The following is a 13,983-nucleotide window of genomic DNA, read 5'->3' on the forward strand; positions in this document are numbered from 1 at the left end:
AAATTGGCTAGCTGATAGAAGACAAAGAGTGGTGGTTGATGGGAAATGCTCTGACTGGTGTCCAGTTACTAGTGGTGTGCCACAAGGATCTGTTTTGGGGCCGTTGCTGTTTGTCATTTTTATAAATGACCTGGAGGAGGGCGTAGAAGGATGGGTGAGTAAATTTGCAGATGACACGAAAGTCAGTGGAGTTGTGGACAGTGCAGAAGGATGTTACAAGTTACAGAGGGACATAGATGAGCTGCAGAGCTGGGATGACAGGTGGCAAATGGAGTTTAATGCAGAAAAGTGTGAGGTGATTCATTTTGGAAGGAATAACAGAAAGGCAGAGTACTGGGCTAATGGTAAGATTCTTGGTAGTGTGGACGAGCAGAGAGATCTCAGTGTCCATGTCCATAGATCCCTGAAAGTTGCCACCCAGGTTGAGAGGGTTGTTAAGAAGGCGTAAGGTGTGTTAGCTTTTATTGGTAGAGGAATTGAGTTTCGGAGCCATGAGGTCATGTTGCAGTTGTACAAAACTCTGATGCGGCCGCATTTGGAGTATTGTGTGCAGTTCTGGTCGCCACATTATAGGAAGGATGTGGAAGCATTGGAACGGGTACAGAGGAGATTTACAAGAATGTTGCCTGGTATGGAGGGAAGATCATATGAGGAAAGGCTGAAGGACTTGAGGCTGTTTTCGTTAGAGAGAAGAAGGTTAAGAGGGGACTTAATTGAGGCATACAAAATGATCAGAGGATTACATAGGCTGGACATCGAGAGCCTTTTTCCTCTGATGGTGATCTCCAGCACGAGGTGACAGAGCTTTAAATTGAGGGGAGATAGATATAGGACAGATGTCAGAGGTAGGTTCTTTACTCAGAGAGTAGTAAGGGCGTGGAATGCCCTGCCTGCAACAGTAGTAGACTCGCCAACACTAAACGCATTCAAATGGTCATTGGATAGGCATATGGACAATAAGGGAATAGTGTAGAGGGACTTTAGAAGGGTTTCACAGGACGGTGCAACATCGTGGGCCGAAGGGCCTGTACTGCGCTGTAATGTTCTATGTTCTATGTTGCAGCTGTATAGAACCTTAGTTAGGCCACACTTGGAGTATAGTGTTCAATTCTGATCGCCACACTACCAGAAGGATGTGGAGGCTTTTGAGAGGGTGCAGAAGAGATTTACCAGGATGTTGCCTGGTATGGAGGGCATTAGCTATGAGGAGCGGTTGAATAAACTTGGTTTGTTCTCACTGGAACGATGGTGGTTGAGGGGCGACCTGATACAGGTCTACAAAATTATGAGGGGCATGGACAGAGTGGATAGTCAGAGGCTTTTCTCCAGGGTAGAGGGGTCAATTTCTAGGGGTCATAGGTTTAATCTGCGAGGGGCAAGGTTTAGAGGAGAAATACGAGGCAAGTTTTTTACACAGAGGGTAGTGGGTGCCTGGAACTCGCTGCCAGAGGACTTGGTGGAAGCAGGGACAATAGTGACATTTAAGGGGCATCTTGACAAATACATGAATAGGATGGGAATAGAGGGATACGGACCCTGGAAGTGTAGAAGATTTTAGTTTAGACGGGCAGCATGGTCGGCACAGGCTTGGAGGGCCGACATTAAATGACATTATGCAAATGTACAGCACGTGAAGAGTTAATGTTATATTAAGACTAACCACTAGAAGGAGCTAAGGGGCAGTACTATAAATTGCATTGGCTCTTCAGCTAAGAGAAGCAGTTTAGATTGGAGCTGACGAAGATAAGATTCATAGTGTATTGCAGAGTTAGTTTGTTTTGAAAAGTATTTTTATTAAGGTTTTGCAGAATTTTTCATAATAAAACAGTAGTAACAATAATAAAACAAACTAGAGTGAACATTAACATAGTGCAAAAAGAGAATATACAATAACAATTAAATAGACATTACCCCATGCAACTCAGTCTTCCCACACCATCCCAATGAAGCACTCACCTCATACAACTGTCTTCTACCCCAAAAAACTTGCTCATTCTCGCTGCCGTCATGTGTGCCTGGTGGACCACCTTAAATTGAATTAGACTGAGCCTGGCACATGATGAGGAGGAATTAACCCTTCCCAGTATTACAAAGTTAGCTAAGATATAATAGTTATAATTAGTAGATAGAGTTAGTGGTAGTGAGTGTAGTTTAATTCATACATGTATGTTTGCTATTCAGAATAAGTGTTGAACTCAAATGTAGTAGTGTTAATAAAATTAGTTTAGTTCTTCAAACGAACTTTGTGTATCTTTGTGATCACTACTCCTTCTATTCTGGAAACCACTCACAAAGATCACCACAGATCCCACCCGGGATTGTAATATTTTTGTTCCATTTAAGCCGAGTTTTAATTGCATCATCAAGAGAAGCAGGGAAAAGTGGAGAAAGGATGACTATTTATATTGAGGAGGTGCTGAAAATATGAAGCGATCAGAAAAGAAGCAGCATTTTTACACTTAGAAAGACCATGGCTGGCCTACTAGTCAAAGTGCTTCATCTAAATGTAAGGAAGTAATGAGGTTAAGTAAATTATTTTGTGGGAAAATATTTATTTGTAATGTTTGTGTGTTTGGTGCAGGAGAGAAACCAGAAACTGTTATCAACTTGGGAGTTGGAGAACTGGAAATTACCCCTGTATCCATGGCCATTGGCAGGTATCTAGGACTTGACCTATCACCCGATGGATGTGCTGCTCGAAATCGCAGGGGCATCGTGTGTATTGTATATGGAGCTCCTCAGACAGGTACAAGTACATTCCATCACAAGTCCATAAACCACAGTGCTATAATTACACATTAAGAAAAGAGCTAAATTGTGACAATCAATCCAGTAATTAGAGAGGCCATAGAATCATAGAATTCCTATAGTGCAGAAGGAGACCATGCAGCCCATTGAGTCTGCACTGACCCTCTGAAAGAGCACTTTACCTAGTCCCAATCCCCCATAACCCTATACCCACTGTCTCACCTGCACATCTTTGGATACTAAGGGGCAATTTAGCATGGCCAACCCATAACTTCCACATCTTTTAACTGTGGGAGGAATCCGGAGCACCCAGAAGAAACTCACGCAGACATGGGGAGAAAGTGCAAACTCCACACAGACCATGACCTAAGGCCAGAATTGAACCCGGTCCCTGGCACTGTGAGGCAGCAGAGCTAACTACTGTGCCACCGTGCCACCCAAAATAGGCATCTGAAGTTCACCCCTGTAAATAAGATACTATACCACAATGACACCAGATTATTCATTCATGTTTCAGTATATCGGCTTCTTCTGAGGCATTTCTGAGTTGCAACGTTGCACGTTTTTCATGCTCAGTATCATCATTCCCAGAAGCATCTATTTTGCTGTGGTCTGAGATCCTATCAATATCTCAGTATAGTTTTGAAGCTGTGATGTCCAGATGCATCTCCTCTTTCTTGTGTCCTTCTGTTCTTTTATGTATACATAAGCCCGTAACTTCTGGGGAGTAGCAATCAGAATCAGATTGTCTGTCAGCTCCTATTTGCTTACCTGCAAATGGAGCAGCTCGGGCAAGATTCTCCGCAAAGGCTGCACGTCAAGCGTCATGCCGGCTGACACGGCCGATGACGTCGGCCGCTCATGCGCAGGTTGGACAATGCCAACCCGCGCATGCGCAGTTGCCGTCTTTTCCCTCAGCCGCCCCGCAAGACGTGGCGGCTTGATCTTGCGGGGCGGCGGAGGGAAAAGAGTGCGTCCGTTATGGATGCACGGCCCGCGATCGGTGGGCACTGATCACGGGCCTACGTCCCCCTTGGCACGGCCGTGGTACGGTCGTGCCAATCGGGCCCCCAGATGCCTCAGACGGGCATCTGGCGCCCGTTTCACGACGGCAGCGAGCAGGTGTGTTTGCTGCTGTGTTGAAACGGGCATGAAGGCCCGGCTGCTCAGCCCATCGGCCTTGGAGAATCGCCGCTCGCCGTAAAAAACGGCGAGCGGCGATTCGTGGCGTGGGTCGGGCATGGGGGGTGGAGAATAGCGGGAGGGGGTGAAAAATGTTGGGAGGCCCTCCCGCTATTCTCCCACCCGGCATGGGGGGGCGGAGAATTGCGCCCCTCATTTTCCGTCCGACCTTCCGGCTCAGGCTGTGTAAGGAGAGTACAGCGTTGTTGGTTCCCAAGGCCTTGTGCCCAGGACAGCTAAGTCAACGATAAGAATGCCATGGCCTCATTTATACGGCACTAGCTGCCATAAAGCAGCTGAGAAGTCAGGGAAAGGTAGGTTTGTTTGCTAAGTGGGTATGATGCGACGTGAAAGCAAGGGAGGGGGAAGCTTGGGAGTTTGGTGAGGGGATAGGGTAGCAGGGGCATCAGTTGGTCAGTGGGGGGGTCAGGTGGTTTGTGGGGGCATCAGGTAGTCAGGGGTGTTCAGTTGGGAGAGTGAAGGGCAGTCGGGAGGTAACAGGGAGGGTGGGGCAGTTCTCTGGAAGCAGGGGAGGGGGGACATTGAACTTCCTGGGCAATTGCCATGCAATCCTAACCTGAGGACTTCTGGGGAAGGTCCCCCAGTGCATCTTTCAGTTATCTTCTCAGTTACAATGCCCCAGATCTCCAAGGTAATTGTTCGTAAACATAGTTGAAAGGAGGATAGAATATTCAATTGGGAGATGGAGGGAGCTTTGCTCTGCCATTATGCATGCTACAGCTGCCTTGGAATGTTTGATACAATAACTGGTTTACTTAATTTCTTTCTAAAGCATCACTTAATTCATTCAGTTAATAGCTTGACATTGATTGGACATGTTCAATCAGCGATCAGTAATTCCTCCGAAATCCTTTTTGAGCTGTTTTTGGACTTAAAACAGGATCCCTTCTTTCCATGTCCATTTCATTCTTTCTGCTGTATTAGTACATTATCGAACATTTGTTCTCACTAAAAACCTCTGTCATTTTTTAATTCACCTCCTCATTTAAAATGGCAGTCAAATGGTAAACACTTAACACAAGCAACATTACATGTTGCACATGAAAAACAAGTTCATCTGGACTGCAGTATTGTAAACCATTTCTGGAAATGAATGGAGCACATGTATAAGTCCTACACTCCGAAAACAGACCTGGATAGTTTTTGTTCTTCGGTATATCTAGACATTTGGCATTTCCCAGCTGCAGTGAAGAGGGGAAAGGTCCCCACTACAACCCCCCGCCCATCGCCCCAGCAGGAGAAGAAATCTATCCATTTAACCACTTCCTGTGTAAAAATGCTTTTCCGCATGCCGCTGTTGTTTCTTTTGCCAGTTTCCTTAAATCAGTGTTTTCAGGTTCTCAATCCTTTCACCTATATAAACTGTTAAGAGTGTCATTTTGAGTACAGGCTGACCTTATTTACCTGCTCTGTGGTCTCAAGTTGCCACAAAAACACTTTCTCCCTCTCCACTCTGTCCAGACCCCTCATAATTTTGAACACCTCTATCAAACCAGTTGTTGGTATTTTCTTCTCCAAGGAGAACCGGTCCACTTTCTCCAATCTAACCGAGGAACCGAAGTGCCTCATCCATGGACACTTTCCACATCCTCGCTAATGTCTTTGCATCTTTCCTATATTGTAGTGCCCAGAAATGGACGCAATTCTCCAGTTAAGGCCAAATCACTGTTTTATGGAGTTTATCATAACTTCCTTGCTTTTGTACCTTCTACGTCCCTGTTTTTGAAGCCCAGGATCCCATATGCCTTATTAACTGCTTTCTCAATCTGCCCTGCCATGTTCAATGGTTTGTGCTCATGTACCTCCAGGTCCCTCTGCTCCTGCACCCCCTTTATATTTAAACCCTTTATTTTGTATTCTCGTTCTTCCAACCAAAATAAATTACTTTGTATTTCTTTACATAAAATTTCACCTGCCACCTATTCCACAAGTCTATATGTGTCCTTTTGAAGTTTAACATTATCCCTCTCACAATATAGATGTAGAAAATTCTCCTGAACACTTTACAGAAATTCTTGTCCCGCTCTACACCTCTACTGTCTAAGTCCAAATTAGAAATATAGTTTTCTAAAGATCCCTGTGACACCTACTTGGTAATTCTTGCACCTCTTTGCAATTTACATGCAATTTTTTCCGATGTACCTTTCCCACTAGTTTGCGGTTACATAATACACGCAGCAAAGTAATGATATCTCGGTTGTTTCTTATGTCTAACCAAACAGATTCTGTCCTTGATCCTCATTCACATCCTCTCTCTCCATATTCCCTTTTATGAATGCAGCTACTCCTATTTTCTTCTTTTCCTATCTTTCCTGAACATATTGTACACAGGAATATTGAATATCCAGTGCTGTCCTTCTTTGATCCCGGTCTCAGTTATTGCCACATCACATTTCCACATAGCTCTGTGTGCTTGCTGCTCACCAAACTTAATTACCATGCTCTGCATATTCACTTGCATGCACAGTAATCATAATTTAGATCCTATTACAGTTACTTTTACCCTGATCCTACCTAATTCCTTACCATTCCCTTCACTCCTGCTATCATTCTCTCTCATTTTCTGTGCATCTTTGTTTTCTTCTCTGATATTACCTCCTGGTTTGCACCTCCGTGCCAAGTTACTTTAAATCCTCCCAAATAGCACTGGCAAACTTTTGTCCCAGTTCTCTTAAAATGCAAACCGTTCAGATGTAGAGGTCATATCGTCCCTAGAACTGCTTCCTACATCCCAGCAATCTAAATCATTCCTTCATTTATCATCTCTCCGACCAAGCATTCATTAGCTCTGTTTTTCCATTTCTATACTCACTAGCATACGGTACCAGGTGACCAAAACTGAGGGGTGAGGAAACAGATCACCACTTATGAAGGGGGAAGCAAACAGCTGAACCTTTCTGTTTGGGGATGGGTGGTGAGAGGAGAAATCAGGGTTATTAAGCTTAAACCTCCTCCAGTCATAGTGGAAATTCGGAACTCAAATCTGAGACAACTCATTTGAATTTAACCAGAGTCCAAGTTAAGAGACCAGCTAAATCTGATATAAAAGAGTCAATTGGAAGCCAAAAGGGAAAACCTGCTGGCTGTAACAAATTTTAACACCCAAGTCAATGGGAATTCAGGAGAATTATTTATGCTTGTTGGAGTTATACCTGGCAAAAAGAAAGATGGTTGTGAATCATCTCAGTTCCAGGACATTACTGCAGGAATTCCTCAGGGTAGTGTTCTAAGCCGGCCATCTTCAACTGCTTCATCTATGACCGCCATTCCATCGTAAGGCCAGAATTGGGGATGTTCGCATATAAATGCACAATTTTCAGCGGTCAACAACACAGAGGCTGGCGAATACTGCAGCGGTTAGGAACCACCGGCTCCATCCGGTGGTTATTGCTTTACTGACTGAACCATCCCTCCAACTGACCACATGGCCATTCTCCCACAGGTCCTCCAACCAACGGTGCCAGCCTCCCGGGAGAACATCTTGGAGGAGAGCTCTGAGGATGCCACCGTAATAGTCGCAACACAGCTATCATCCCCACCCTCTACTAGCACAGATACACGCACCTCGGTGGGAAATGTTAGTCGTCAGGCTTCTGGGACACAATCTGGTGAGCACCATACTGCTGCTGATGTACATCAGGTGGAGGCAGGATCCTCCAGACGAGACATCAGTCAGAGGTCTGCTGGACCCAGGACCCAGCTGTGTCCCAGCCTGATGCTGAGCCTGTGGAAGAGGTATATCTGGAGTTGATGGAGATGTTAGGAAGCAGCTGGGACATTCAGAGGGAGATGTCAGCAAAACTCCAGCAGATCCATAGCAACTTCGAGGAGTTCCAGAGGCTACGGGTGCAGGAAATGTCGCCGGCAATGCATGGCACTGAGGCCAATACTGCTAGCGTCGCGACCGCAGTAGAGAGCCTGGTGCACAACGTCAGCACTATTAGTGAAGGTATCCAAGGCGTCACGCTGTCGATGACGGCCATGGCTGAGGGTCTCAACTGGCTGGGAATGTCCGCCTCGCTGGGGGATGTCAACCAGTACCAGGCTGACCTTGATGAGGTTCTGTGAGATGGGAATGGCCGAGGTGCTGCGGAGCTTGTCCTTACTCGCAGGTGGGCATTGCCGAAGCAGAGCGATTCCACTCACTGAGGATCATTGCCACGGGCCAGGGGGAGCCACCAGGGCTGGCAGAGCCAGGTGATGTAGGGCAGCCAGGGCACGAACCAGCTACCCCTCCATCCCACGATGAAGCCCGGGGCCCCTATCGAACGGGTGGTAGGGGCGCTAGGTGGCAACCCGGGTCCGTCCTATGGAGTGGGGATGGTAGCCGTCAGAACCCCAAGTTTTACCCCTCTGATGAGGTCACATCTCACAGCCAGCGCATGAGACAGGGCTGCATGGCTGTGCTTTTGCCGTTGGCAACTGAGCCAGGGCCCTCGGGCCCCAGAGCCCCTAGAGGACGCCCGTCAGGGACATCAAAGACCACAGGATGGAGTAAACAGTTGGCTGCCTCCACATCTGATGTGCATCCTGGGAGATACCTAGATGTAGTGGTATAACTAGGAAGGCAAGGCAAAGCACATCAAGGACCACTGAGGGCATCAGGGGAGGCGGGACGGGGTGATGGGGAAGGACTTGGGGGTAGGGGGAGATAGCACCATCGGGAGAGTGGGGAATTGTATTTACATTAAACACCAGTAGATGCCTCTGTCACTTTTTTCTGCAATGCTGGCCAATCTCCGGACCCCTGGCCCATCTCTCCAAGCATCCCTCCATCCCCGGGCACATTGTGTGCAGGTGATGGGTGTGAGCGAGCACTCAGCAGACTGGACCTGGAATACCTGACTGTGAAGTGCCGCCCATACTACCTTCCAGAGGGGTTCACTTCTGCCATCATCACGGCGGTCTGCATCATACCCCAGAAGTGAAGAAGGTGCTTGATGAATTGTACACCGCTATAAATAACAATGAAACAGAATACCCAGAGGCCTTCTTCATCGTGGGCAGGGACTGCAACCAGGCCAACCTTAATGTACTACAAAAATTCCACCAACACATCTCCTGTCCCACCAGGAGTGCCAATAACCTTGACCACTGCTACACAAACATCAAGGGCGCCTGCCGATCCATCCCCGACTGCACTTTGGAAAATCGGACAACAAGACAGTGCTCCTTTTGGCATACAAGCAGAAACTTAAGCAGGAGAATCTGGTTAATAAGATCGTACAATGCTGGTCCAGAACAGAAGAGCTTCTACGCGACTGCTTGGAGTCGGTAGATTGGTTCATATTTAAGAACTCAGTGGCCAACCTAAACGAGTATGCCACTACCATCACAGGCTTCATCAGCAAGTGTGTAGAAGATTGCGTTCCAAAGAAGGTAGTACATATGTTCCCCAACCAAAAACCATGGTTTAATTGGGACAGTCACTCCCTGCTGAATGAACCTTGACCTATACAAGAAATCTAGGTCCGACCAGCAGCACGGTAGCACAAGTCGATAGCACTGGCACCAGCGCACACCTTCCTGATGAACTCAATTTCTTCTATGTTCGTTTCGAGCAGGAAACCAACAAACCGTTGTCAACTTCACAGCGCCAGGGTCCCAGGTTCGATTTCCCGCTGGGTCACTGCGGAGTTTGCACGTTCTCCCCGTGTCTGCGTGGGTTTCCACCGGGTGCTCCGGGTTCCTCCCACAGTCCAAAGACGTGCAGGTTAGGTGGATTGGACATGCTAAATTGCCCAGTGACCACAAAGTTTAGGATGGGTTATTGGGTTACGGGGATAGGATGGAAGTGAAAGCTGAAGTGAGTCGGTGCAGACCCGATGGGCCAAATGGCCTCCTACTGCCCTCTGCAAAGCCACCAGGGATGCCAAGAGACAATACCAGAAAAGCGACAGTTACAGACTAACGACATGGACTCTCATCTGTTGTGGCAAGGCTTAAATAACATAACGGGCTACAAAACAGAGACAAGTAAATCACTGGCAGCAGCGCACACCTCCCTGATGAACTCAATTTCTTCTATGTTCGTTTCGAGCAGGAAACCAACAAACCGTTGTCAACTTCATAGCGCCAGGGTCCCAGGTTCTATTCCCCGCTGGGTAACTGTCTGTGCACGTTCTCCCCGTGCCTGCGTGGGTTTCCTCCGGGTGCTCCGGTTTACTCCCACAGTCCAAAGACGTGCAGGTTAGGTGGATTGGAAATGCTAAATTGCCCTTAGTGTCCAAAAAAGGTAAGGAGGGGTTATTGGGTTACGGAGATAGGGTGGAAGTGAGAGCTTAAGTGGGTCAGTGGAAACTCGATGGGCCAAATGGCCTGTTTCTACACTGTATATTCTATGTAAAAAAAAAACTGCTCCAGCAGTCTCAGACACACCTATACCTACTGTTACAACTTCCAAAGTCAGATCGGCCTTCTTGAAAGTGGACCCTGGTTGTGCACTCAGATCCTGTGCAAACCAACTTACGAATTTGTTCGCGGACATCTTCAACCTCTCCCTACTCCTTTCTGAGGTCCTTATCTGCTTCAAGAAAACCACCATCATACCAATGCCAACGAAGAACTAGGAAACGTATCTCAATGACTGCCATCTGGTGGCCTTGACATCTATCATTATGAAGTGCTTTGAGAAGTCGGTCATGAGATACATCAACTCCATACTCCCAGAATGCCTTGGTCCATTGCAATTTGCATTCTGCCAAAACCGGTCCATAGCAGACGCCATCTCCCTGGTCCTACACTCATCACTGGAGCATCTCGACAAGGACTCCTACGTCAGACTCCTATTTATTGACTGCAGCTGTGTCTTAAACAGCATAATCCTAGCCAAGCTTAAATCAAAACTCCAAAACCTAGGACTTGGCTCCTCCTTCTGCAACTGGATCCTCAGCTTCCTGACCCATAGACCACAATCATTGAGGATAAACAACAACACCTCCTCCATGATAGTTCTCAATACTTAGCCCCCTACTATACTCCCTATAGGCACATGGCTGTGTGGCAAAATTTGGCTACAACTCCATCCACAAGTTTGCTGATGACATGACCGTAGTGGGTCGGATCTCAAACAACAATGAGTCACAATAAAGAGGAAGATAGAGAACATAGTGGCATGGTGTTGGCATGGTGTAATGACATCAATCTCTCCTTCAATGTTTGCAAAATTAAGGAATTGGTCATTGACCTCAGTATCGAACACACCCCTGTCTGCATCAATGGTGCTGAGGAGGAGATGGATGACAGGTTCAAATTCCTCGTGTCTGCACATTATCAATAATCTGTTCTGGTCCACTCACATTCACACTGTGACCAAGAAAGCACAAAAGCACTAATACTTCCTGAAGAAACTAAGGAAATTAGGCATGTGTTGCTCGTTCTGGGTGAGTGTGCTTAACACTCAATTTGGCTCTGTTTCTCTACTTAGCTCTGGAGTCGCCAGGTATCGTTAAGATACCGCCACAAGTTCAAGGTGATGTTCAAAGCAATAAAACCATACACAAATTAGTAAGTTCAAACAACTGAGTTTATTATAATACAATTATAATAACTACCCATGCACACGCTAAAGGATTAAACTATTCCTACCGCTAAATAAACTAATACTTATCTCGAAGGAACTGCCGGGTCAGGGAACAAGGCCTCTTGCTCTGGTCTGCAGACTTCAGGTTGGTATAAGTTAAAAGGGGTCAGGAGTGTCTACCACTGATAGCGATCGTTGTGAGACACTTACTTGCTGGCAGCTGCTGTCCGAACTTCTCTCTCTCCTTCAGGGTCTTCTTGGCAAAAGCTGGTCGAGGTGCTGGTCCACGGAGGAGTGCTGGTCAAGGAGAGAGGAGGGCTGGACAAGAAGACTGAACCATGTGTGGGACCTGTCTTTTATAGGTCCCAGGGACCCGCGTCCCTTTGGGCGTACTCCCTTACCTGCTTGGAATCGATTGGGTCTCTTCCCAATCGATATGTTTGAATCCCCCCAATACTGAGGCTGTTCCTTAGTTACTGGGTGGGCTTTCAGGGTCTTTGTTTTCGAACCCTGCTGGTGCGTGGGTGTCTGGTATCCTTTACAATGTTGCAGTTACTTCCCCAATTGTGTCCATTGTCTCTGGAATCGTTCCATTAACATGCTAATTATCTCGGAGATTGCCTCATTAGTATGCGGAATGTTCGTTTTGGTGCTGTCTGCTTTTCTTAGCAGACAGAATCCACACCTGCTAGGTGCAGCCTTCTGGTGCTGCAAACATTATCCATTTTATCCTATATGCTTTGCGTTCCAATATTTTGTATTTAGGGAATGGCCAACTTCGGTGGCTACACTCCCTCCTTGTGATCCTCATGAGAAATCATGAAGGATCACCTAAGTACGATGTCTTTGTGTCCCCTGATCTTAGCAAGTTCCATGGCTTCTGTTCTTTCCTCAACTATGGCAAAAAGATTTTTAACTGACAATTTCTGATTGGCGCTATGTCAAAGGGGACATGCATTACCAATTCGAATCGGGAACCTCTAACTATCTTAATAAACTACTCTCATCTCACATTTAAAACATTATACAACATTCTAAATCCTTACTCATTCATACAACAGCATCTTTACATTTCGTTTTCTGACTCGGCAGTCGAGCGCAGAACATTATAATACATCCGCAATAATCTTTATTTACAGATCGTATCAAAATTAAATCCTCTATTATACAACAAGGGGTTGGGGGGATTGGTGGAATCCAAAAATGGGGGATTGCGGTGGGCTCTCCTTCTCCATTTCCTCATCCTGAGGGTCTGGACTATTACATAGGACTGCAATCACCAAGAGTGATACCATTACATATGACAAGGAGTACCATGTCAGAAATCTTGTACACCAGGTCGGGGTACTGTTACCATTGACTGGGCTGGGGGTGGTCTGGGTTTGGGAGAAGTTAGCAAACGTTGTACTGTGGGAAAGGGGGGTCCGCGTCCACGCGCAACCACACAGATGCCACAATAGCTAAAAACATAGCAATTCGAGTACTCTTCATCTTCTCTTCTCTTCTCTTCTTTTCTCTTCTTGCCTCGGTTACTTTCCTGAACGTCCGAAAGCTAAGGGGTTCAAGCATATTATCTGTTAGTGTTCAGCTTAATATCTTGACTTTAAGCATATCTGTCCTCTTGTTCCAATTTTCCCTTTATGATGGTCACCTCCATGTGACTCACTCATTTTTTTTTTTCAAAAACGGATTTAGGACCAGACCTATACTTATCTTAAACCAGTGCGAGCCGTCTCTCAGAGTGTCGCAATTTACCATCCCAAATGTTCTTGGATGTAAATAGCATATGGAGTGGCAGCCGAAGGGCTACCTTAAACAGAAATGAAACCAAGCTTTTGAAATGAAAGGTCGAATGAGTTGCATATGGGCCGCGACGGGTAAGAGTTGAATGGGATCCCCGGGTAGGGCGTGCTGTGCTGTACCCAAGCTTAGCTGACCAAAGGGGTGGTCCTCAGACCAGGGCGGGTCCTCAATGCCGTTTCTCCACTGCCTGAGCAACCTGAAATGTACGGTCAAGAATGTAGTCGTAGTGGAATTGCAGCCTTTATTCCCAGAATAGAGGGGTACCTAAAAAAAAGGGGGAGCCAAGATGCTCCAACATCTGTAAACAGAAGACAAGTTGTGAACATTGTTGGTTCAGCAGAAGACATTTCAACTGAGTGAAGTTCTCAGAAATATCGGCAGATAAACTAACGTGCATATGAGGTGGTCACAAGCTTTTCAGCTGAGAAGTAAGTGGCCAATCTCCAAAACAAACATTTAACATACAAACAAATAAACAAACATACGTGCAGGTTCCATCAGAAAGGACAACGCTTCTCTCAAGCGGTTCCTCTTTTTGCATCATCTGGACACCTCACTTCTCATCATTCTCTGCGAACAGGGTCGCAAAGGGGTTGCCGTGTCGGGACTCAGACATCAAGTCATCCTCTTCTCCCGGATCCCATACCCTTGTATGGATCAGGCATGCAATTTTCGCATTGTGCGACCGGGGGTCACTCTCGTCATTG

General features: G+C 46.5%; 1 protein-coding gene across 1 annotated transcript in view; it reads left to right on the forward strand.

Annotated features, from left to right (window-relative positions):
- Positions 1-13,983, forward strand: part of hydin (HYDIN axonemal central pair apparatus protein) — a 1,231,368-nt gene that overhangs the window by 939,971 nt on the left and 277,414 nt on the right. The window contains exon 40 of the mRNA XM_038807144.1: positions 2,582-2,746. Coding sequence (XP_038663072.1) covers positions 2,582-2,746 — 165 coding nt within the window. The remainder of the gene's footprint in view (positions 1-2,581; positions 2,747-13,983) is intronic.

The sequence above is a fragment of the Scyliorhinus canicula genome, chromosome 9, assembly GCF_902713615.1.
Source record: "Scyliorhinus canicula chromosome 9, sScyCan1.1, whole genome shotgun sequence".
NCBI classification, from domain to species: Eukaryota; Metazoa; Chordata; class Chondrichthyes; order Carcharhiniformes; family Scyliorhinidae; genus Scyliorhinus; species Scyliorhinus canicula.